The 22,578-nt window shown below is 41.6% G+C and overlaps 1 protein-coding gene across 3 annotated transcripts in view; it reads left to right on the top strand.

Annotated features, from left to right (window-relative positions):
• The window catches only part of GRB2 (growth factor receptor bound protein 2), a 60,492-nt gene that overhangs the window by 31,592 nt on the left and 6,322 nt on the right, over window positions 1–22,578 (top strand). For all 3 annotated transcript variants that reach the window (XM_019745571.3, XM_074319841.2, XM_074319842.2), the window contains one exon: window positions 17,022–17,119. In XM_019745571.3, coding sequence (XP_019601130.1) covers window positions 17,022–17,119 — 98 coding nt within the window. The remainder of the gene's footprint in view (window positions 1–17,021; window positions 17,120–22,578) is intronic.

Below are 22,578 nucleotides of genomic sequence, written 5' to 3'. Positions count from 1 at the left end.
TTCTGTCCTTATGTTGCCTAAAGGAAAAATATATATTTGTATCTTTGCCAGTCTGTAGTTTTCTTTGTCTCTCCTCCCCACCCCCTTTTCCAGGAGGCTGATTAGCAAAATGTTTTTAGAACAAGACAGACCTGAATATGAATTAAATTGCAGTTTCACTTTTTATTAACTGTTTGTGGTCAAGGCGCTTAACTAACTCTTTGAGCCCTAGTTTGTTCAACTGTAAAATAAAAATACCCTTTCTGGGAAGGGTTGTCTTTAATACACATATAAAATAAAGGTCACATAACAGGTACACAATACACTGTGCCTTTTTAAAGTTCTAACTTTAAAGTTAAAAAGAAGCTAGCATTATAGGGCTCCGGTACTCTTACTTTATGAGGGATTTGCCTGAGGCCCAGATGGGCTAGAGGGAGAGGCAGTGTGGATGCCACTGGATCTCCGTGTTCTTTTCGCTCCACGGCACCTTCCTTTGGTGTCACACCACCCCGTACTGTGCAGGCTCACATGGCAATGGTGGTGGTGTGCTTTCCCGTGTGAACTAATGCTGAGTTTGACCTCCATCGCATGGGTAGCGATTACATTTGTGTAGATTCTTAAGGGTAGTTCTGTGGAAGCCTTCTAAAATAGGATAATTACCTTGCTCATATTTGTGACTTTATTTGCTAGGCTTTATAATAGGGTATGGATAGGAAAGTCTCCTAAAATCCCGTCTGGTCCTTTGATGGGTAAAGGATTTACAATTACCAGGAATTGTCCCAAACGCATAAAACTGGTCCCTACAGCCTAGAATTGTCTTTCTAAGGTGTGTGTTTGGGGGAGGAAACAGACACACACTTAAGTGGTTGCAATCTGTTGAAACCATATTTCTGAGATTTAAGCTATTGAAGCATTTGCTTATTATGAGTAAAAAGAAAACCAGGAATAAAAATTCATTATGTAATAATCACATTTCCTTATTTACATTTGGGAGATAGTTTGTCGTTTCTTTTAAGCGTGAAAGAACTAGAATATTTTTATAGCATGCCGTTTCTCCAACACAGGTTTCTCTTTGCAAGGCCAATGAAACGGTCACTGAATGCCCTTGGGGATACCGAGATTAATAGACAAGGCTCCTGCCCTCAGGTAGCTTATTCTAGTAGAGAAGACCAAGAATTACAATATATTGAGACAAGTCTGATGATAGAACTGTGATAAAAGTACAGAGGTCAGTGGTAGCAGAGAGAAAGTGGTACTTAAATAGGTCTTGAGTCTGTCATCTTAGACAGAGGAAACAGCATATCCCAAATCTGAAAATCATAAAACCTCTTAGCCAGGGAAGCTACTTGCAGTAGCTTTAGTGTTGTTGGAACTTAAGTTGTTCAAGGCAGGAAGCAAAAGGAAGGTAAGACTGGAGAGTTAGGTGAGGGCCAGGTAAGGGAGAGCTTTGGGTTCAGTGCTGTGCACTTGACACCAGTCTGAAAATCTGTGCACTTGTACCAAGTGATAGGTGGTGTTTGCCGTGGTGGTCACAGGTGAGCTCTCCGAAACTGATCTTCTCCATCCTGTAAGTTAGTTCCTAGATTCACTATTCACAGGTAAGTGTAGAGGAGGAAAAATAGCTTTTGTAAGTAAGTAAATATTTAAACCAGAAATGGGGCTAATAGGCCTGTTAAGATGAATTGATTCCAAATTGTGTTTTACCTAAATTGTTGGGGAAAAGATCCTTACACTTAATATTTTGATTAGCGTTTTAAGATCTAATGCATTTTACCAATTATCTCCTACATTATGGGTGGTTTTCGTTGTTTCTTAATCTCAATTTAAGTTGCAGTATGGCCTCTCTCCATTGTATATCTATGGATTGTTGAGTGTTTAGTATGAAATACAAAGAACGGTGAACAGGGTCTGTAACTTTAAGGGAGGTAACAATATGATGAGAGGATTTGTTGTAAGCAAAGGTAGACCTGTCATTGAGGCTAATAGACAATACCCTTGCTGCTAAATTGTCTCAGAAAGTTTGGGGCATTGGAAATGGTGTTCAGAACCCTTTCCTAAGGACACCTGCCGCGAGAGCCCTGTTCACTGACGCGAAAGAAAAGCCTGTTGTCACGCCTCACCCACTACCAATAGCGTTCCTAGTCTGCTTTTGTATTGCCTCAGTTTTAAATAGGAACGCACACCAAGGAATGCTAGACACTAGAGTGGGAAACCATTCAAGCTTTTACGCAGAATGATAGTCTAGGTAATATATGTATGCAGAAGTATTTCAGAGAAAGTGGACTGATGTCTGCAATTTCGAAATGCATAAAAAAATATGGATGAATGGAAGATAGATAGTGGAAGGATGTATAGACAAATATGTGATAAAGCACGTATTGTTAAGGGTATAATTTAGGTGGTTGATAAATGTGTGTTCATTGTAAAAATTTTTTAACCTTGCTCTACATTTGAAAGCTTTCATAATGAAATATTGGGGGCGGGGGGAGAACAGGAGGAAAGAAATTGGAGAAAGGGAATATAGACAGCTATTCTGAGGAGTTTTGATGTATACGGAAGGAAAGGTATGAGGTGGTAGAATAAAAAGAAGTCTCTTTTCATCCTAGTCCCAAAGGTGGGAGAAATACCATATTTTGCCGTGTGTAATGTGCTCCTGGGTATAAGGTGCACCCACGTTTTTGGCCCAAACTTTTAGGGAAAATATTTTTCGTTTTAATTTTTTAATTCAAATTTTTATTTGTTTACATTTAGGTACTCGTTTTTTGTATTATAAAGGAATTTTAGCATTTATTTTTTAACATATTGTGCAAGAAATTTTATGTACCGGTAACAAATTTATGATGTTTACACATCATAGAAGGTGAAGAACTCTTCGTTGTTGCAAGTTTGCTGTAAACTCAACAAAACCTATTATTGTATTCCAGGGTATTATTGGGTGTTATTTTGCATACAGATATTGTTGTTGATTTCTAGAGTCACATTTTTAACTCACAGGCATAAATAAAAGAATTAAAAACATTTATGTAGATACTGAATTAGTACTACCCGTGTATAACGCACATCCTTATTTTCCCCTCACAAATTTGGGCCAAAAAGTGCACATTATACACGGCAAAATACGGTAACAGCATTTTTATTTACTGATAGGAAAGACCCAAGTAGAGACAGAAACAAATGGAAGACTGGAAACTTCCTGGATGAATGTCCTTGAGCAGGCTCTAGAGATGGGCTCTAGCATGGAAGTAGAGTTTTATTGTGTTAGGAGCGTGGACAAAGGAAATAGGAGGCCAAGGATGAAGATGGAGGCACAAATAGTTGTGTGGATGTGGTAGGAGCTTTTTAAGACCTGGGTGCTTCTGTGTTTTCAGGGAAATAGGTAGTCAGGTCATCTGCTTGGGAGGATGGCAGAGGAGCTGTTGAGGCTGAAGGAGATAGGAAGAGGTGTGAGGTAGTCATGAGGGGCGAGAGCCAATGGATGAGGGAAATACAGGGAGAGCCCACTTGAGGTCTTTCACGAGGTCTAATAACTGACGAATACTTAAAAGTTTCAGAAGGAGAGTGGTGCGAACGGAAGGAAAGACCCTATCAAATTTTTTTAAAAAGATAACTTCTCATAGCTGATGGTGTGAATTTTCAGAGAGAAAGGCCCACCAAGTACACAGCATAATGAACAAAAACAGATCCACACTCAGTACATTATTGTTTAATTTCAAAATGACAAAAAGAAAAGGTTCTAAAAGCATCTAGGAAAAAACAAGTCCCTGTAAAGAAATGAATGACAATGAGACTGCCAATAAACTTTGCATGAACAACTCCAAATACCAGAAAACAATGTCTTTAAATTCTGTAGAAAAATGCTGTGCGGTCCAGAATTCTGTTGAATTTTGTATCCAGTTAGACTCGCATTGGGTAGAAGCATACAATCAAGGCATTTTCACACATGCCAGGACTGAAAATGTTTGTTTCCGAAGCACCCTTTCTTGGGAAAGTACTGAATAGTGCATTACAGTAAAAACCAAGGATGAGGAAGGAAGTAGACCTATGGAAGAGGGAAATGGGTATTCCAGACATTTAATACCATCCTTGAAAAGTTATAAAAACTTAAAATGTAATAAAGCCAGAAAGAAATTGTTTTAAGGTCATTAGAACTCTAGGAAAAGCAGAAAGAAGGCCAACCAATGAAGGAACTATTATGATTTTTCTTTTAACCAGCTTAACTTTTTCTCCCAGGGCTGCAAACTGTGACTTTGACAATGAATAGTCAACTGTAGAAACGGGGTTTTGGTTCTAGTCCATTCAGATTTGACCGCTTACTCATTATAGGTCTATTGTGCATAGCTTTTCCTGACCTGAGAGCCCTTTTACCACACGGAAGGAGAATTATAAAGTTCTAATGATACCATTCTTTGGCTGCAAACAGTAGTCATTCCTTAGTTGATCATTTTTGAGATTTAAGCAACTACTTGTTACTGTGGGCAAGAGAGTGAACCTGTGTGCCTGGTCCCCGCTCGCATTGCCAGGCAGCACAGATGTTGCTCCGTTGGTTCTGGGGCTGACCCAGAATCGTGAAGTACTACCCAAGCCTTAAATGCTGCGTGAAATCAGGAAGTTGTTCTTGTAGCCGGGAATTGAGGGCCTGACAAACCCATTGTTTGCATTCACACATCCTATTATTTAGTCCTCTTAGACCCTCTGTTCTCTGCAGGTTGTGACGTTTCTGTGGGATGAAAGTGCTGATTTTCCAGAGAACAGTGTGTAGGTAGGTGCTTGGAAAGATAAAACTAATAGGCGGAGCAAGGCTGGGCTTGTCTTCTTTTGATGGTACATGCGGAGAGCAGCAGGGTTGTTCTCTGCTGCTCCCGCCCCCAGCTCCTAGCGAACCTGCTCTCTCTGAGCTGTGCAGCTGCCTGAAGGGGCTCCGAAAGCTGGCTAATTGCTGGAGGCCTCCATTCCAGCAGTAAAAGGAGGGTAGTTAATTTAGCCTGTCTGTTAACAACAGCTATTTTTGTTTGCAATTCCATTAGAGAGTACTTAGAAAAAGTTGTCCTGTCCAAGTTGTCTTGAACGCTGATGTCCATTTTTCTTGAATGTGTCCGTATTTGGGGTCTTGTAAGACTCCTAATGTCACTTTTGAAAGTAAAGTGTAAGTAAAAAAGTAAGCATGTGTCAGGGTTTATTAAAATGGAATAGTTTCACAGATTTTCTGCACATTATATCTATTTGAATTGGTTGTATGAAAAAGTAATGTCAGTTTTATGTAGCTAATTTTAATTGTACAGCAATTAAAACATTTATATAGCAATATAAAACATGTATAGCAATTAAAATAGTCTCAAAGAATGGGATCATTCTTCATAACTGAGGGACTATCCCATTTCTACATTTTCTTTCTCCCTTATTTATGGTGGAGAATACTTAAACTTTATCCAACTTTTTAATTGTCACCTTGAGACGTCTATGAGATGGCATGAAATTTCGTGGCTCACCCTGTCCTGTACTATATTCCCTATTCCTGCAAATGGGGGTGAGGGGAACGGGGGAAGGGTAAAATAATGTATATGGGTTTTTTAATGTTTGTTTTAGAGTATTTTCAAAACAGTCAAAATCCCCTTACCTTAGTAAGTTTCCTCTCTTCTTACCTGGTTTACTGCAGTAGCCCTGCTGCCTCTTTTGTCCCCCTCAGATACCCCTGCCACACAAAAGCCAGAATCTTAAAGAGCAAACTCAGTCCATAATTTCCCAGAATCCTTTTCTACCATTCAAAGCTCTGCACAGTCTGGCCCAGCTCTCTGTCTCTCTAGCCTCTAGTGGCTCCACTTTCCACAAAACTTCCTGGGATTCAGCATTTCAGTTCTAGACTGTGCTAAACCCCCTTCCCACCTAACGAGGCTCTACCCAAGTTCTCCCCTCTGCTTGGAATTTCTCCTCACTCGTTAGAGCCCTCCGTCCCCACCCCCAAGACTGGCTAAGACCTAGTCACACCGAGGGTTTCAGCTGACATGTTACTGCCCAGATGAGCTTTCCTTGACACCCATCTCTGTGCATGATTAGATTAGGTCTCCCCGGTGGGTGCTCTCGTACAAAGCACCCTGAACTTTTCCTCATAGAACTTACGCCTGAAGTTGTAATTACCTTGCCTCCCTTGCTGTCAGCTCCCTGCAAGTAGGATCATTCCTTTACTGTGTCCCCAGGGCCTAGCACAGTCCCTGATTCAAAATAGGCACTCGCTGTGTACTTGTCTGCTCCCTGAGTCTCAGTATCCATCCTCGATTATTGTATTGGGATAGAGTCCTAAGAACGTTATTACTGGGCCAAGAGGTATGAAGGCTCAGATCTTGAATACAGACGATCAAATTGTTTTTCGTAAAACTATATATCTTTCTATACTCCCACCAGTACCATCCCCCCACTATCGCTGAGTCTTTTTACTGGTTTTCATCTTCGCCAGTAGAATCATCCAAAAAGCAGAGAAAGGGAGAGATCTATCAAGTGTCTGAGTGACAGACACAAGACTGGAATGGGCCCCTTGATCTAGTTACTCCAGGCATGCCTACATGAAATCCTGTCCTTGAAGATTTCTAGGCTGTAACATCTTCAGCTTTCCTGGTGGCCCTGGAGCAGAGCAGAGGAGGCCACAGGGAAAGTAGCTGATTTCATCTGTTAGGCAGTTGTTTTCCTGGAGTGGAATAAAATTGCCAGAGTGGTTACCTACAGGAGGTGACTCTGTCCAGTGTCTGTAATTACCATTCGTCATTTAAACGTAAGACAGCTCCATTACAGGGGAGCAATGTGTAGCCTGGCAGAGGATAGCACGCAAAGTTTGATTAAACAACAACGGTTCCCTCTTTTATTGAACCCGGATTAAAATATAAAAGGGAAAATCACTGTACTTACCTTGCCCTCAAACATACCCTGTCTGCCTTTAGGGTCTTGCTGTATTCCTGCACTGTTTGAAGTTGCCCTTTTTCTGGTTCCTCCACACATGATTCGAATTTTCTACATCACCATACAGCTAATTTGGATACACGTAGCTGTGAATTCTGTATTCAGCTCGCCATCAGCGGTTTCCCTTATCCCACTTTTTACATATTCTTTTACTATTTACGTACACAGCTCCTTTAGCTCATAAACACTTCTGAGGGCAGAGACCGTCTCCTTTTTTTTTTTTTAATTCCCATTGCAGCTCCCAAGCACAATACTTGCAGTGTAGTAAACACCTAAACATTAGCTAAAGTGTGCAATTCAAAAAGGAGCGCTACAGTAAATCACTGACGGCCTACTAATGATTAGATTCCAGATCCCAGATTTTCATACCTACGCCGCCTTTTCTCAACTCCACATAACTACCTTAATAATAAACAGAATTATTTGGCTGCTTAAGCATGGCAGAGCGCATAAAGCAAGGCTCTTTTATAGTTTTCTTCTCCCAAGTAGTTGGTAGAATTTGGATACGCCTGCAGTGCCTTTGCCCTGTGACAAATGTCACTTTATGTAGTGAAATATCTCCTTAATGAGTTCTAAAAGATAGAACTGATTTGAGGGTAATTTCAGTCAGGGTCCTGGTAGGAAACACATGACACACTTAAATTGGCTAATTTGAGGAGACTTTAATAATGAGACTATTTACAAGGTGTGGGCAAGGTTTTTGTAGAAATCACAGGGGACGCTGCAGTGCCTGGAGCCAGTAACTGGGTTACCATCTTGAGACCTGAAGAAGACAGTGGGGCAGGAAGGGGGTGGAGCTACCAGAAGGTGGAAGAGGAGACGACTGGGTCAGGACTTCAGTTGAGGGTCCAAGACTAGCCACAGAAATCCCCAGAGAGGGAACCTTCTGCAGGCCTCCCCATTGGTGGGGACCACTGGGAGCAAGAGAGCCTGTCTTTGTGGTCCATACAGACCAGGGCAGAGAAAGATAGAGAAGGGTGTCAGCTGATCTAGAGAGGCAAATGGAACAGACCAGATGGTACCAGCGGTACCATCTACCTTTTAAAATTATGCTTTCTACTCATAGTGGCTTTAAGAGAGAGCAGCTCTATATAGCCATTTTTCTAAACTTTTCAGGAAAAAATGGTGGTCAAGAGAGGAGACCACTGAGCCACATCTGATCATCAATCCCTTTTGATTCCACCTCCCCGAAGCATCTTGACTCGATCTCCTTCTCTGGACCATAGTGCCCCGCCCCAGCCCAAGCACTGCCGTCTCTCACCTGGGCAGGCTGCAGTCGTCCCCACCTGGTCTTCCTGCACTTCTCACAGCACAGACAGTGGAATGTTTGAAACCTGCAGGCCACCCTTCAGTGACTTCTGATTGTCACCCTTAGCATACCAGCTTGAACTCAATAATTTGCCTTCTGCCTAGACCACCCACAGGAGATCCTTTGAGTCTCCCCTCAAATTCACTCTCTGACTGTATCCCCCTGCCTCCCAGCCCAGTTAGGGCTCTCTTTTCTGCTCCCTAACCCTGTACTTACCCTAACACTAATCCATATTTTGACTTTAGTATTGTAATTACCTGTTTAATTGCCTGCATTCACCCCCACCCTTGTAATAGGGTGGGGACTTACCATTCTATCCCTAGTTCCTCTTCGTCTATCACGTGATTACAAAACGGTCTGATTTGAAGCTAGACTGAGTACTTCAGAAGTGGAAAGTGCTCTGGAACTAGCTTTTTTAGTTCGAAGTGGTGGCGTCCTAGGTGTAAGGCTCCCTGGCCTGGAGTCTTTCAGGCATCGATCCTTACGGAGCTGCCAGTGGTTAGCTCAGGGGCTGGTGTTGCTTTATTTTTTCTTCAGTTACTTGTCTGAGATAGCTCTTGGGTCATAGAATGACTGTAAATCAATAGACCCTTTAGTTTACATCTTGAATCAATGAAACCTTAAGTGAAATTTAATAAACTCTGTTGTCATTAATCCGGGGGGCGGTATTTATTGGGAACTCTTGGGTTTGTTGTTTTCTTTTTGTTTTTTTATTATGCTTAACCAACCGGAAGTGAGTAGATCCTAAAGGGTGGAACTGATGAATGTGGGCAGGTTTACCCATTGTCAGAAAACAGGTAACTGTGGCTCTCCCGGCCCGGGAGGCTTTGGTTTTTTATTTTGTTTGGTTTTTTGAGGAGAGGGTTGTAGAATTTGACCTAAGATTGAAAGCCTTCCGTTAATAAACAAGATAACAAGGTCAGTAGCTAAATATATATTATTAAAGAATTAGCTAAGTTTGAGATTATTTTGGTTATTTCCAGTTAGGAAGTTATACTATTAGTAAAGGTTTTACTTTTCAACTTAAGGAAGCTTAACCAGTTTTTCAGTTAGTGGCCACCAGTGTGGCCAAGAGAACAACCCATCCCTCCATTTGCTTGATAGCAAGTTGGAAAGTCTGCCACTCAACAGTCCTACACAGGCCAAGCAGAACTAAAGATGCAAATAGAGAATATAACCTAGTTCACACTTCATCCAGGAAGTTTTCCTAACCCCCAAAATGGGAGTTAGGTCTTTCTCTTCGGTGTTTGGAACTCCTCAGGTATTTTCTGTTCAGTAGGTGCTTGCCATAGTACCCATAATTCCCCCTCCTGGCATTCATCACACTGTCGCAACTAGCACTTGACTAGATCCTGAGCTCCTTGGGAGATGCATCCATTGTATCTGTCCTCAGCTCACCGTGCTCAGGGCTTGGCACTGCCCTCTGGTTGCATAGTACTTGCCTAGTACCGGCTATCATAGGATTGCAGAATTTTTCAAATGTATAGAATTTTCTCTCTTGAAACTCCCTGATGTCTATCTCTCTGTCCCTCCCTCTTCCCCTCCCTTAAACCCCTGCCGTTGAAATCCTGGTATTCTGAAAGCATTTCACTCTTCTGTTGAGCAATCAACTACACCAAAACATCAGGTCTTCCACTAGTCACAGAACACAAAGGACAGTTATTTTGAATGGAAACTCTTGGTAGCCTTTGGTAGAAAGAGTTTATTTTGGGGTATTGCCTGTGCATTTAGGTTTCACTGCCTCCAGGTTTTATCTGGGTGGAGTAACAGCACATAAGTGTGAACTACCTTCCTGTTTTGTTAAAACGGCTTGAGCAGCTTTCTTAATGACAGCTGAACCAGGAGAGGTTGCTAAGAGTATCCAGTTTTGGTTTTTGAGAACTAAAATAGTTATCAGAAAAGAGAAATATCTTGTAATTTGGTTAGTTTTTTTAATTGTTCATCTTTCTACATTAATGAACATTATAAAGGAAGTCTACCATTTTAAGAAAATGCATGAGTGGTCCTGAACTCTTAATATAGTCTTTTTTGCACGTCTGTGTAGGTGGGTGTAACTGTGTCTCTGTCTAGTCAATGGGAGCTGCTAGTCAATGGAAGAATTAAAACATTGAAGGTCTTCCATACTATCTTTTGTAAAAATTTTGATGGAGGAGTTGTAGCTATAAAATCAACACCCTGCAAAAATCCGTCACAAGTCAAACAAACAGACTGCACCAGGCATCTGAGCATTCCGGGAAGTGCCCCCATGCTGAGAGGTATTAGTACGGACACGTGTATAGAAACAGCTACACCTCCTCTCCCTAATCCATTTCATACTGAAATTTTCCTTCCCTGTCCACCCACCCCATGTCCTCACTCTAATACCTTTTTTTTTTCTTAGAGAAAGTAGAAGCAGATAGTTTTGTGGAAAAGATTTGGTGTACCCCCTTTTGAAAGGGAGATACACCCTCACATGGAAGTCTGGCACTGGTGCTTGTTAGAGAAAGACTGACTGCCTAATTCTGTTACCTCATTTATTTTGCCTTCTTCTTTGGGGGGAACAAACTCATGGTAATCAGTCTTCTTTCTAGGGTCTATTTAGAAGGTTATTGTTTTTCACCAAGGAATTTGATGGTGATGCATAATGTGTGGTGCTCATTCCGTTGTCTCTCTGCCCAACTAGCTCTGTGATACTGCGCACGGTACTTAGACCAAAGCCCTCGCTCGTATACAAGTCAGTTCCTCAAAATATGCTAGTCACCATTCTGAGAACTATGGAGAGTACACACGGGAATTGGGCATGGAGCCAGCTGTAGGGTGCTTGCCCTTTAGGTTAGGAGGGGACCAGTACACAGTGCAAGGTGGTGGTAGACGAGATGGCATGTCTTTATTAACCATGATCCCCGTCAAACTATAGAAGTGAAACAGAAAAATGACCATACTGGTTGTAAGCTGTGAACTGAATCTTGAAACATCCGAATAGATAAGGAAGAGGACAGTGCAAACAGAAGGAAAACCTGAGGGAAGCCCAGTGTGCCGAGAGGCTGGTGGTTGACTGGCTTGACCGGACTGAAGGGTTCATCTGGAGAAGGAGTGGGTGAGAAAGGCACATAAGCAGGTGATGGGCAAATTATGAAACGAGAATGTCAGACTGAGGCTAATTTGATCTATAATTTGATGTTTACACACAATTTTATAAATCTGCCAAAATTAGAAAACTTAACACTTCATAAATGCATTTCATTTCTTCTCAACTTTCTGGTCTTTAAGGGCCAGCTACCTGTCAAGTGTCTTGACTGAGCCAAACAGTGCTTGGTGTGTCTGTCCTTGGATTGTATTCATTCAGCGTGGAGACTGGCCTGGCAACGGGAACTTGAGAACTATTGGTCTCTGTGCTTGGGTAAACAATTCAAGGTTTCTGGTAGGACCAGGAGCCTTAATTATTAAACGACCTCTAAGTTGGTCATCTCATCATTAAAATTCAGAATAACTTATCGACAGTGTGGGTGTTTTTCATGATTTGGCACACAGTAGAGCAGGCAGCGTAACCAAGATGTTTTTCACGTTGAGCAAAAACTGTAACAGATGGAGGTGGTGATTATAAAGCACTTATTTAAAGTGTTAATAATGAATCAGTGTAGTTTGAGGCCAAGTCAGTAATCCATGCTAACAGAGTCTAAGAAATTGAAGAGCATTCTAGCAGTTTCTAGTAAAATATATAACGGGCAACTGAAGAGAAGTGATTTTAAAAGACCCAGTACTATTATTCTAGCCAGGGCCCTGTAGAATTTCTGCTAGGGGTTAAAGTCTTTAAAAAGCGTGTGCATGTATATTTTCTCCTTTTTCTAAGAACTTGAAATTATGTGGTAGGGTCACCAGAATTCTTGAAATTTATCTTTAAGTCATGGCAGTATTTCAGTATTGCTGCTATAGGATTGATTGATCTTTGAAGAGCTGGGGAAAACTCATGGGCTTATGTTGAATTTCTATAGTGCCGGGACCAGCTGTAAGTGGTATTTTGGTTTTTTTGTGTGTGTAAGAACTTAAAGATGCATTTGTTCCTATTTTTCGTGCACAAATGCTTTTATACAAATTACTTCACAAATTGATAAAACTCTGAATTATTTTTCCATGAAGAAATGTTGAGGCCCCTCCCCTGCAAGCTGTTAGAATTAGAGTGCATATTGAAAGTTTTGCTGGACGTACCGTTCCATAATTGTATAGCATATTTCTTTTTTAAAAAAATCATGATTCTTTTTCTTATTTGTTTATTTACAGATGACTGAATATGTCCAAGCCAGCAAATGTCCTAATATTTCAAAATATAGCAATCTACAAATAAAATACTTGCCACTTTCCTAAAAGACACCTTTTTCTAAAATACGTGTAGAAAATTAAGTGCAGTTCTTACCCCCCAGTGTTGGTATAGGAAGGACAAAGGGAGTTACCCATTGTAATCCTTGAACTCTGCATTGGAAATCTTTTTTGAAGTCAGCACAGAAGTCTGGTACTCGTGTGTTTTCAGAATAAAACGGAGGCCTAGTCCTGGGTCACTGTGCACTCTGGGTGCTTCTGGACAGACAGCATTACATCAAAGATATTTACTCAAGGTAAAACTCAGACCCCAGGATTACCAGGTTTGTTACCTCTAATAGTGCTAGTGTGTATGGCTGAGTAAGTGGGGAAGTCAGGGTGTCCACTGCGGCAGCTGCAATGCGGCTCTCTACTGATTTCTCTGCTGCTTATGACATCTTCTCATGTAATGCCCACGGTGACCCTGGGAGGCACATTTTATCACTGCTCTAGGGGGAAACCAAAATTTAGAGAAAGGTCGTTTGCCCCAAGGTCACATAGTTCATTGTTGGTAAAAATGGAGTTTGAACCATGTGTTCAGCCTCTTGCCACCAGATCAAGTGCATGCTAAGGGGTCTGAGACCTAAAGCTTTGACCTCTGGCTTCCTTCCTTCCTCCCTCTTCCTTTCCTTCCTTCTATTTGGAAAGCTTCAAATTGGTATTGATATAAATGGGAATATACACTGCCTTTAGACCCGTCTCAGATTGAGGGTGAGGGATGGGGCAGCAGTGAATAATGTTATCGAAATCACACAATGTAGACCAGTAGAACACGTGGAATGCTCAGAGTTGTTCACCGGAAAGGCAGTTGTTTCTGGGAATGTCGTTTTTTCTCATGGAGTAGTGATGGTAAGCTGTCATCGAGGGGGTTTCTGAAATCTCCCTGTTATTTTCCGCTTTCCTATGTATTTTTGGGGCTGTGAAAAGTTTGTATGGTGTATGAGGCCCTGGTGTATTTTTCTTATCTGTGTTCTCTTGATTGAAATATTTCTAACTTTTAGTTGACGTATGATATACATATAGAAAAGTTCATATATCATAAGTACACAGTTTGGTGAATTTTCACAGACTGAACACGACCAGGTAACCAGCACGCAGGTCAAGAAATATAACAGCGGCACCTCAAAAACCCCCATCGTGTCCCCTTCCATTGACTGAAATAGTTTTAATTCTCTTGTATAACCTTCACATCATTCCTCATCTTTTAGGTTTCTTCCTGATTTGGGCTCTTAACATTATTTTCAGTCTTTTTTTGCACACATACAAAAAAAAAAAAAACTTCACCGAAACTTGTCTCTTCCTCCTTTCATAATCTCATCTCTTGATCAATCTGCTTCCGTTAAACCAAAGTGTGTTGTGTTGCTACCAAGTCTTAACTTGAAGGAATATGGGGGTTGGAAGAGAACATATAGCTGTGGGGTGATAGCTCAGAACATTCCTTGGAATTTTCAAAACTGAGAAAGTTTGGTTGTGGAACTCAAGCACCTATTAAGAGGTAATGAACGAGGGAGTGATAAGCTGCTTTCTGCTGTGGGGAGATGGTGATGGGGACAGCTTCCTCATTCTCAGAACTCTGACGGGGCTTTTAAAAATTACTGTGAAGAATGTGATCTTTCATCTAAAACCATAGCAAATTAAATACAGTCTTCGTAGGTGCAAACTCATCCACATATGGTTCTGGTCCCTTTCTCTGCTCCACATTTGACTCATTTATGTTAATTTGTGTCCTTTGCTGTTTTAAACATTTCAACATTTGAATAAAGCTTAATTTTAAAACATGTTTCCTATTATGCCAGCCTAGTTCCAAGGCTTGCATGGGAACACCGATAACCCAGTGGAGAGGTGGGTGGTAAGACCTGGTCTCTGATCCCAGGGTAGCCTGGGGTTAGCAGGGGCTTTGGCTCCAGCAGAACCAGTCTTAAGTTCCACAGTAAAGAGGTTTAGAGGCAAGCATAGCAACACTTTGACTTTCTGGTAAAGTGACATTCTGGATGCTAGAATGTTCCAGAGAACCAAAATTTTCACCATTCACCTACACATTAAAAATAAACTAAGTATGTTAATTCGATAGTTCCCTGCCTTCTTGGGGGGGAATGCATGCTAAACACCAAGTAATAATTTTGTTCTCCAGAAAACCATAGTTCTAAATTGGTGTCAGATCTGGAAGTTGCCCTGGAGTTTCTTTTTATTGGAGGCGCATGTTTTAAGGGAAGGTTTGTCTTTATCTTAGTAAAAGTGACAAGAAGAATGTGTTAGTTATGAACTCATTCATATGTCTCCTGGCAGGAAACAGTTATCCTTTTCTGCAAGGTTACTGATCACAAATTAAAAATGGCCTTTTTCAAGTGATTACTTTATTGTTTTGATGCCCAAATGGGCCATAATCACCTGACTCTCCTCTGTCTTCCAAAAAATCACTTATTTTTCTCCCCTTCTTCCACCTCCCCCAAACACTCCAGTTCAAGCCGTTGTTTCTCAGTGTAGTTGTGCAAGACACAGCTCCCTGGCCCATGCTGGTGTTATGAGCCTTGCGCTCCCCCCAGCTGTCAGTCGCTGGTTGTCGTCGGTCGGCCGCGCACAGCAGCTCTTGGCAGCTCTCACTGTCTGCCCGCCACTCACAATGGCTGCCGGCCACTCACGCAGGCCACCGGCCACTCATGGCAGCACACAACAGCTCACGCTGACCTCCGGCTGCTCACAGTCTCTCAGCTCCAGGGAGAGCCGTGGTTCACAGTCTTAGCTGTAGAGGGTGCAGCTCACTGGCCCATGTGGGAGTCGAACTCGTGACCTTGGCGTTAGGAGCACAGTGCTCCAACCACCTGAACCACCGGGCCGGCCCCCCAAAAATCTTTAGAGTGGGTATACAACTCACCATTTCAGGAATTTTAAAGAGATTTTGAAAAACTCGTCCATAAGTCTAAAATGTTGATTATTTTAAGATAATGTTTTATAAAATAATTACTAGGCCACATTTTTCTTAAAGCCCTTCTTTTTGGTAAATAACAGAATCCTGGCCTTAAGCATCTTTTAAAATAGCTCCTTTGCTCCCATGCTGTTGAAATAGCTCCTTTGCTCCCATGCAGGGTGCCAGGCTTCCTCCTGAGGTCACATCTTCGGTGATGCTCCGGGATGCCAGGGTGGTCATGGCAGGGAAGCCTGTCCCCAACCTTTGTCCTGTGTGTACTTTATACTTGTCTGGCAACGGAACTGTGCGGGCTGCGGCACTGTTTACTGTTTTTGAAATGAAGATTTTAAAAGGATGAATGTATTTTACGTACATTAGTTTGTATCATTGCAGTATTTGATAAAATATAATGATGTTTTAGAGGGAAAAACAATGATGGAAAGAAAAATTTTTATCACTGAAGCTGATGGGATTTACCAGTAGCTGATGTTTTCGGAGCTCTCTGTTCACATTTATTAGCTCTTGCAGGATTTGACACTGTGCCTTGCACACTTAACCTCAGTGACCTTTGGGTAGGGTGAGAGGTTGGCCAGTGTCACACACAGGCAGCAGCACTGTAAAAGCCCTCAGGGCACCGCCTCTGTGCAGAAGTGAGAGGCGTCATTTAATGCAGTTAATGCAGCTTGTCGGTTTGTCAGTTAGCTGTCAGTCTCATCTACCCTTGCTGAAATCCTCTCACTTTGAAATGTCAGTACATATGCATCATGCACTCTGAGGCAGTCTAGATTCTAATTTGGCAGTGCGCATTATTCAGCATCTTGAATAAACCGTTGTGTAAAGAATTTTACCAACTTACTTTTAACTTCGTTGTGTCGTGTGGACTGACTACCGTAGTCCCCTCGCATTTTCTTGTGTGCACCATTTTGGAGTGGGGCTCACATTGCTATTTTCTCTTTTAAGTTACCGCCTTTTTTTAAATGCCGTCTGCCCTTTGCCTTTCATTAGAAATCTAGACTCACAGGGTGACTTCTGTACTATACCCAGTCTGTTCTGCAGCTTATAATACTCTGCAGGTTACAGAGTCATGGCCTGGCCTATGCGGGTAACTCTCAGGGAGCAGCGTTGGAGCGAACACTCATTTGGGATCTGAAAACCCCCGTGTGCTTCACTAGCTCGTAACCTTGGGTAGTTAGGTCACATTTCCAGGGCTGTTTTCACGTGTTTGCCGTTTTCCAGAATGTCCTCTCCCAAACTAATGTTCAGTAACTGTCATTGTCCCTTCTGCTTTCCTACCAAGGGTTAATGCTAGATGTTTGGGAGCCCGAACTCTCATTTCCAAAGACAGTTGCTTTTTCTTTTTAATTGTAACTCTCAAGGTTGACATAACACTGGTTGTTTGAAGTTTAAAGAAGTCTTGCTTCCATGTACCTGATAATACTTAAAATAACACCTTTTACAAATAAACCTACACAGCAACATAATTGTCTTAGTAGCTACCCTTTTAAGAGTGAAAAGGAAATGATTGATTTTTTTTTTCTTATTTCTTTCCAGGTTTTGAATGAAGAATGTGATCAGAACTGGTACAAGGCAGAACTCAATGGGAAAGACGGCTTCATTCCCAAGAATTACATAGAAATGAAACCACATCCGTAAGTTGCGCTCTCTTGGTCTCCCAAGGGTCAGACCCGCCTGTTTCAAATAATGTTTTAAAAATTGAGATCACTGGGGTGGATGCCATACTTTTTATTCTGTCTTTTCAGGGAATTAACAAAGCACGTTGATTTTGCATGTTAATAATAGCATATAATGACTAGTATTATAGTCAGTAATGGTGTATGTTTTAGATTGATAGCAGTTGCTAGTGATCTTTGAATAATGAAACAATTGTTTCATTGAAAACAGTAGTTTATATAGTATTACATAATAATAGTTTTAGATTAATAATAACTGTCAGTGATCTTCAAATAATAAAACAAGAGTTTTGCAGGTCCATAATTCTTTTTCTATGCAACCCTTGGGGTCAGATGTTTCGGAGTTCTGCATTTTTTGAGTTTTAGAAAGGGTACTTACCACCTGGTTTTATATTGGTATGTTTGATTGTCCTGTGGGACCACATCTTAATCTTGTATTCCTAGAGCACAATGCTTGGCATGTGATAAGGTTTCAGTAAACGTTTGTTGTGATCATTGCCCATGCTCTCCACTTCGTATCCCACTTCAGAGAAGACAAAATGCTCTTCTACTCCAAGCTGCTGAGAGCAGTGAACTTCTTTCTTTTTTCTTCTAGAACCCCTTCTATTTATATTGATACATGACATGGTGAGACCCTGGGAGCCCTTACAGACCACTGTCCCCTCACCGTCACCCACCACCTCTTTCATTGGCCCTGCTCCTACCTCTAAAGCAGTTTATTTTCATATCTTGTGTGTCGGGGTAACGGAGAGGCTTACAGCGCTCAGCCTAGAATGCCATTGAGACACGAAGAAATGGTAGATTCTATCTACTATTGACACAATGTGGTATCTACAACTTTCAGATGACTTGACCCACCTTGAGTACCAGCCCATTTGTCCCTCTCCCCCGCAGTCACTGCTGTAAAGTGTACCTGTCATTTCTCTTCCCCCAAGTACTAGACCAAAGATCTTAACCACACCTTATCTTACATAGAGCTTGCGTCATTTTACACAGAGCTTAACGTCATGTAGCTTGAAGGGGCCTTCAAGATCGTCTAGTTTATTCCTCTTCATTCTACAAGTTTGGAACACTTCTACTATCTTTATTTCAATGCCAGGAGTTTATTAATATAGTTCTCATTATAAAAGACTCACAGTGTAGAAGACTATAGACCAATATGTGAGTTTCTCTCCACACACATACCCTTTCAGAGGTGACCACCACTAGCAATTAAACGTGGGTTAAATGTTACCTTATTAACTGAATGTTCTAAAAAGATTTGCTTTCTATAAAATGGAACAGATGATTCAGGAGCTTCACCATAAAACTATCTGTTGGTTCATGCCTTGGTCAGTAAACTCTTACACAGTTATTATGTGGCAGAGACTGCTAGGTACTGGGAAGTTAAGTTCTCTAGTTAAATTATGGTATAATAAAACTTTCGTGTAGTTAACATGAAGTTCTTTCAGAGATCGCATCCAGGAAGCTTTAGCCTGGAGAGAAAAGGTTGGTTTACCCTGCAGTTTGGTTGGTAATGGGAAGATATCTATACTGACATTTCTATAATGAAGAAACTGCGAGGGCCTCAAATAAACTTTTTACTTCAGGAAGAACCAGGCACCTTATAATGGCTCAATAAAAGTTTCATTGAATGATTTGCAAGGTGAAAACCAGTCTAATTTCTAAAGTATTTTTTTCTAGTTTTTGTTTGGAACTTGTACTATCTTGCATCTTTGTAACTATGAGTTTGGTCCCCCACCCCTCCCAATTTTCTTTTTTTAGATTCCTTGGAGAATTTATATCTTCTGCTTTTATAGTCCACTATAATTGTGCCTTGCTTGTGCACATATTTCAATAAATATTTTTGAATTGATAGGCCCAAATTCTTATATAAAGGCCTGGATTAAGTTGTTCATGATGATAAAAGCCAAAAGCATTACATCTTCAAAGATGTGGAAGAGATCCCTGGACCCCGTCAATGGATTGATAATACCTCTCCTTTGAGGTTCCTGTAACATTAAATTGGGGGTTCCCACACAGCCGTGCCCCGGTTACTAACATGTAGGCATAGTGGTGATAACCAAGAACCTCCAAAAGGTGCACAGGAGATGATTGCAGATTTCCCAGGGTGTGTAATAAGCATAGCACTGCACTGTTAACTAGCGTCAGTGTTGGCTTTGGGGGCTGTGTGGGCTTTCCTGGACAGCATCACGGGGTGCAGATGGGCTCCACGGGGAGAAGCAGTGGGGCAGTGGTTACTGGGAGTGGGAGGGGCACGCTGGACCACAGTGCCTCTTCCCTCGGTCTGTGTAAGCCAGATAATGTGTGCACATTTATTCCTTCAATCCAGCCTCAAAAAAGATCAAGAGTTGGCTGAATGTTTTCTGCAAAGGGCCAGATAATAAATATTTTAGGCATTGTGGGCCATGTGCAATCTCTGTCGTGACACATACTCTTCTTCTTTTGAATTTTTTAAAACAACCCTTTCAGTTTTAAAACAAACAAACAACAAAAAAAACAGCCTTAGATTGTGGACCGTACAAAAACTGGGCAGATTGAAACCGAGAGCCATGCGTAGTTTGCTGACTCCAGCACTAGGTCCAATGATAGCACAATCAACTTAAGTTCCTATTCATTTTCATATTTCTAGGCTGAAAGGGAAGTCAGCAGAACATCATACTATAATTTTTATATTAAATAAAATGCCTGTGGCTCCACATACTTGCTTTCCATCGGATTGTTTCAGGTGACATAGCATTTCAAATCCAACTGTTACGAAGTACAGGAAAGGCCACTTTCCTTGGAAAGTTGTAGTTACTGACCTGACTGACTGCTTAGCCTTTTAGGAAGAATCACACTCATGCCTGGTTCTCTTTCCTCACTATGAAGAACTTGGAATAATTGATTGGGAAGCATCCAGTACAGGCTTTGTGGTGGTGTCTTCGCAGACTAGCTGAAAGGCAGGCGGTGCTCATCTACTCCAAGCTCTGAACAGCGGAACTATATTGCGAAAAACGACCATGACCATGTACTTGTGGGATGGTTGGTCTTACAGGCATGTCTCATGTAATGGGACTGCTCTGTGGCTAGATGTCCACAGGCATAGAATCAGTGTCATTTCGTGGCTGTGGGAGAGAGAGCACAGAGCACCAGGCTTCTCCTCCACTCGCCCCTCCTTCCCCCCAAACCTTTAGCTTTTGTTAGGAAGAAGGAAGTTTAAAATGGAGTATGACCTAATGTAGCATTTGAGTTAACAAATTAAACACAGACTACGAAATTGTTGGCATTAGTGTTGCAAGATGAGTTGTAGATATTGGAGGTGGATCCAAATACGTGCTTTCACATTAAGTGCATATGGGTGGGAGCCTAGGGGTTGTGGTAAAGAATTAAACTGCAAAATAAGCCGCTCCCTCCCATTAGCTTTCTCCCTTGCTATTTGTATTGTAGTATAAACCATCTTTTTAAAGATTTAAAAATTTTTGACCATAACCATGTAGTTACACAAATATCGCCATTAAAAGAAGCTAATCAAATGTGTAAACAGTATTAAATGCTGTGGAAATGTAGGATGATGGTATTTAAATGTTATAACTGAGAGTGATTACTATTCCTCCTATAGTGTGATAGCCCTTATGTTGTAGGTCATCCTGAGAGAGAGTGTTTAGTAAAAATGTCAGCAGACACAGAAGAAATCTTTACTTAATAAAGTGGTATCCAATTAATTTTCTATTTTTCAACCTGGGTGCTTGTAACAGGGATGTTTACTTTGTAAAAATTCCAGTTAGCGTGCTTTACTTTACTACAGTTTTTGTTTTTTAGTTGAAAACAAAATTGAGTTAATTTTAATTAAGCTGGGGGCAAGAAAACCCTGCAGCCATAGCTGTCTCTTTGTGCACTGTATGGGAAGGTCTAAAAACACATGCATGTAACTGCCAGCAGTGGCTGCCTCTGGGGAGTTGGAGGGAAGAGTCTTGATTTTTATTTTTACTTCATGCACATCTATGGTATTTTAATTTACATTCATTACTTATAAGGGAGGGAAGGAACGGAAAATGCCTGCCTGCTGGGAAGATCTTGGGGGTTTAGGAGGAAAGAGTGTGGCTGTTGAGTAACTTCACCCCACCCCAGCTAAATGCCTGTGTGTGAGAGAGCATTATAAACCCGAAAGCACCAGGGATTAAAATAGCAAGTAGTTAAAGGGTCTCAATACTGTTAGCTGTCCTGTCATAACTGGAGATGGTTGTATTGTATTAAGATGTGATTTTTCTTTTCTTTTTTCCCTTGTGTGGCCTGGCTTCCAGGCATGGGAGGCCTTATCCTTGAGTCATTTGTAGAAGCAGGAAGGCAGATTGTACCAGCTACTTGGTAGCTTGGCATCATAGAAGCAAAATGAGAAAGACACAAGTGGTAGATTTAAGAGTGTTGAAAGGTTGCCGATGGCGGCTTCTGAATGTCTCCTTCCCAGCAGCTCACATCTCTGTTTGAAGTTTAGTGTTGTGTCTTCTTTTAGAGGCCTCTTGCCAGTGAAGTTGCTGATCAATAAGATAGATCGATACGTAAGTTGATAATGGGCTATTTGGTACCTTTGTTTTTATAGTTTGCATATTTAATGAATGTCAGTTACCATGTCAGTTGTCTAATGAAGCAGATAGGTCTTTATTATTAGGTCTATGTAACGTCATTGCTTTTAAAAAAAAATAATAACACACGAAAGACAACTTCGAAAAGAGAACATTGTTTTCACCATTCGTCCATCCTAATTAGTAATGGTTTTCATGTGACATCATTAGGCAGCTGTGACTTTAAGCTTTTTTAGAGTGTTCTCCTCTTCCTCCTAGTAAGCCACAGACCATAGTTTTCTATGAATTCACCCTCTTTTTCTTGGGCCCAAGGTGAATTAGCATTGGGAATAGACGAATCTGTAACTTGCTCCAAATGAAAAATCGAATTTTGCGACTCGCTGCCTATGTCCAGGGTAAAGGATGATGTTCCTGATGGTTCCTGAAAGCTCTCCTCTGAGCGGTGATGGGAGAGACTGTTCTAGAGGGGGATGCCAACCTTATTTACTGGCGGAGGCTGCCCCCTCGCAGCCTGAACCTTTTCCCTTTGGGCTGTTACAAGAAGTAGGCCTGACTCAAGCTTCTGGGCCTTCCAGCATTCCTGCCCCATTCCCTAATCCCACTGTAGCAAAGCTGTGACCTTATCAGATGCCTGCAAGAAGGAGCCTGCCTCCTCTTCTGTGCTTCACATCAACAGGCCTGGACTTTTCCTGGTACCGTGCTGCGTGTCCGTAGGGAGCCCAGTGGGCTTTGGCCCAGGAGGCCCCTTTTCAAGTGTCTTCCTCTGTAGCAAACGCGGCTACGGTGGTGCCTCCTATATGTGTCACTTTCTGGAGAATGGGGGTGGGGTGAAGGGGTTGGAAGGGACATGGTCCA

Source organism: Rhinolophus sinicus, chromosome 12 (assembly GCF_057876585.1).
Source record: "Rhinolophus sinicus isolate RSI-liver-muscle chromosome 12, RSI-T2T, whole genome shotgun sequence".
Taxonomy (NCBI): Eukaryota; Metazoa; Chordata; class Mammalia; order Chiroptera; family Rhinolophidae; genus Rhinolophus; species Rhinolophus sinicus.
This window is presented reverse-complemented; position numbering and strand designations above follow the sequence as displayed.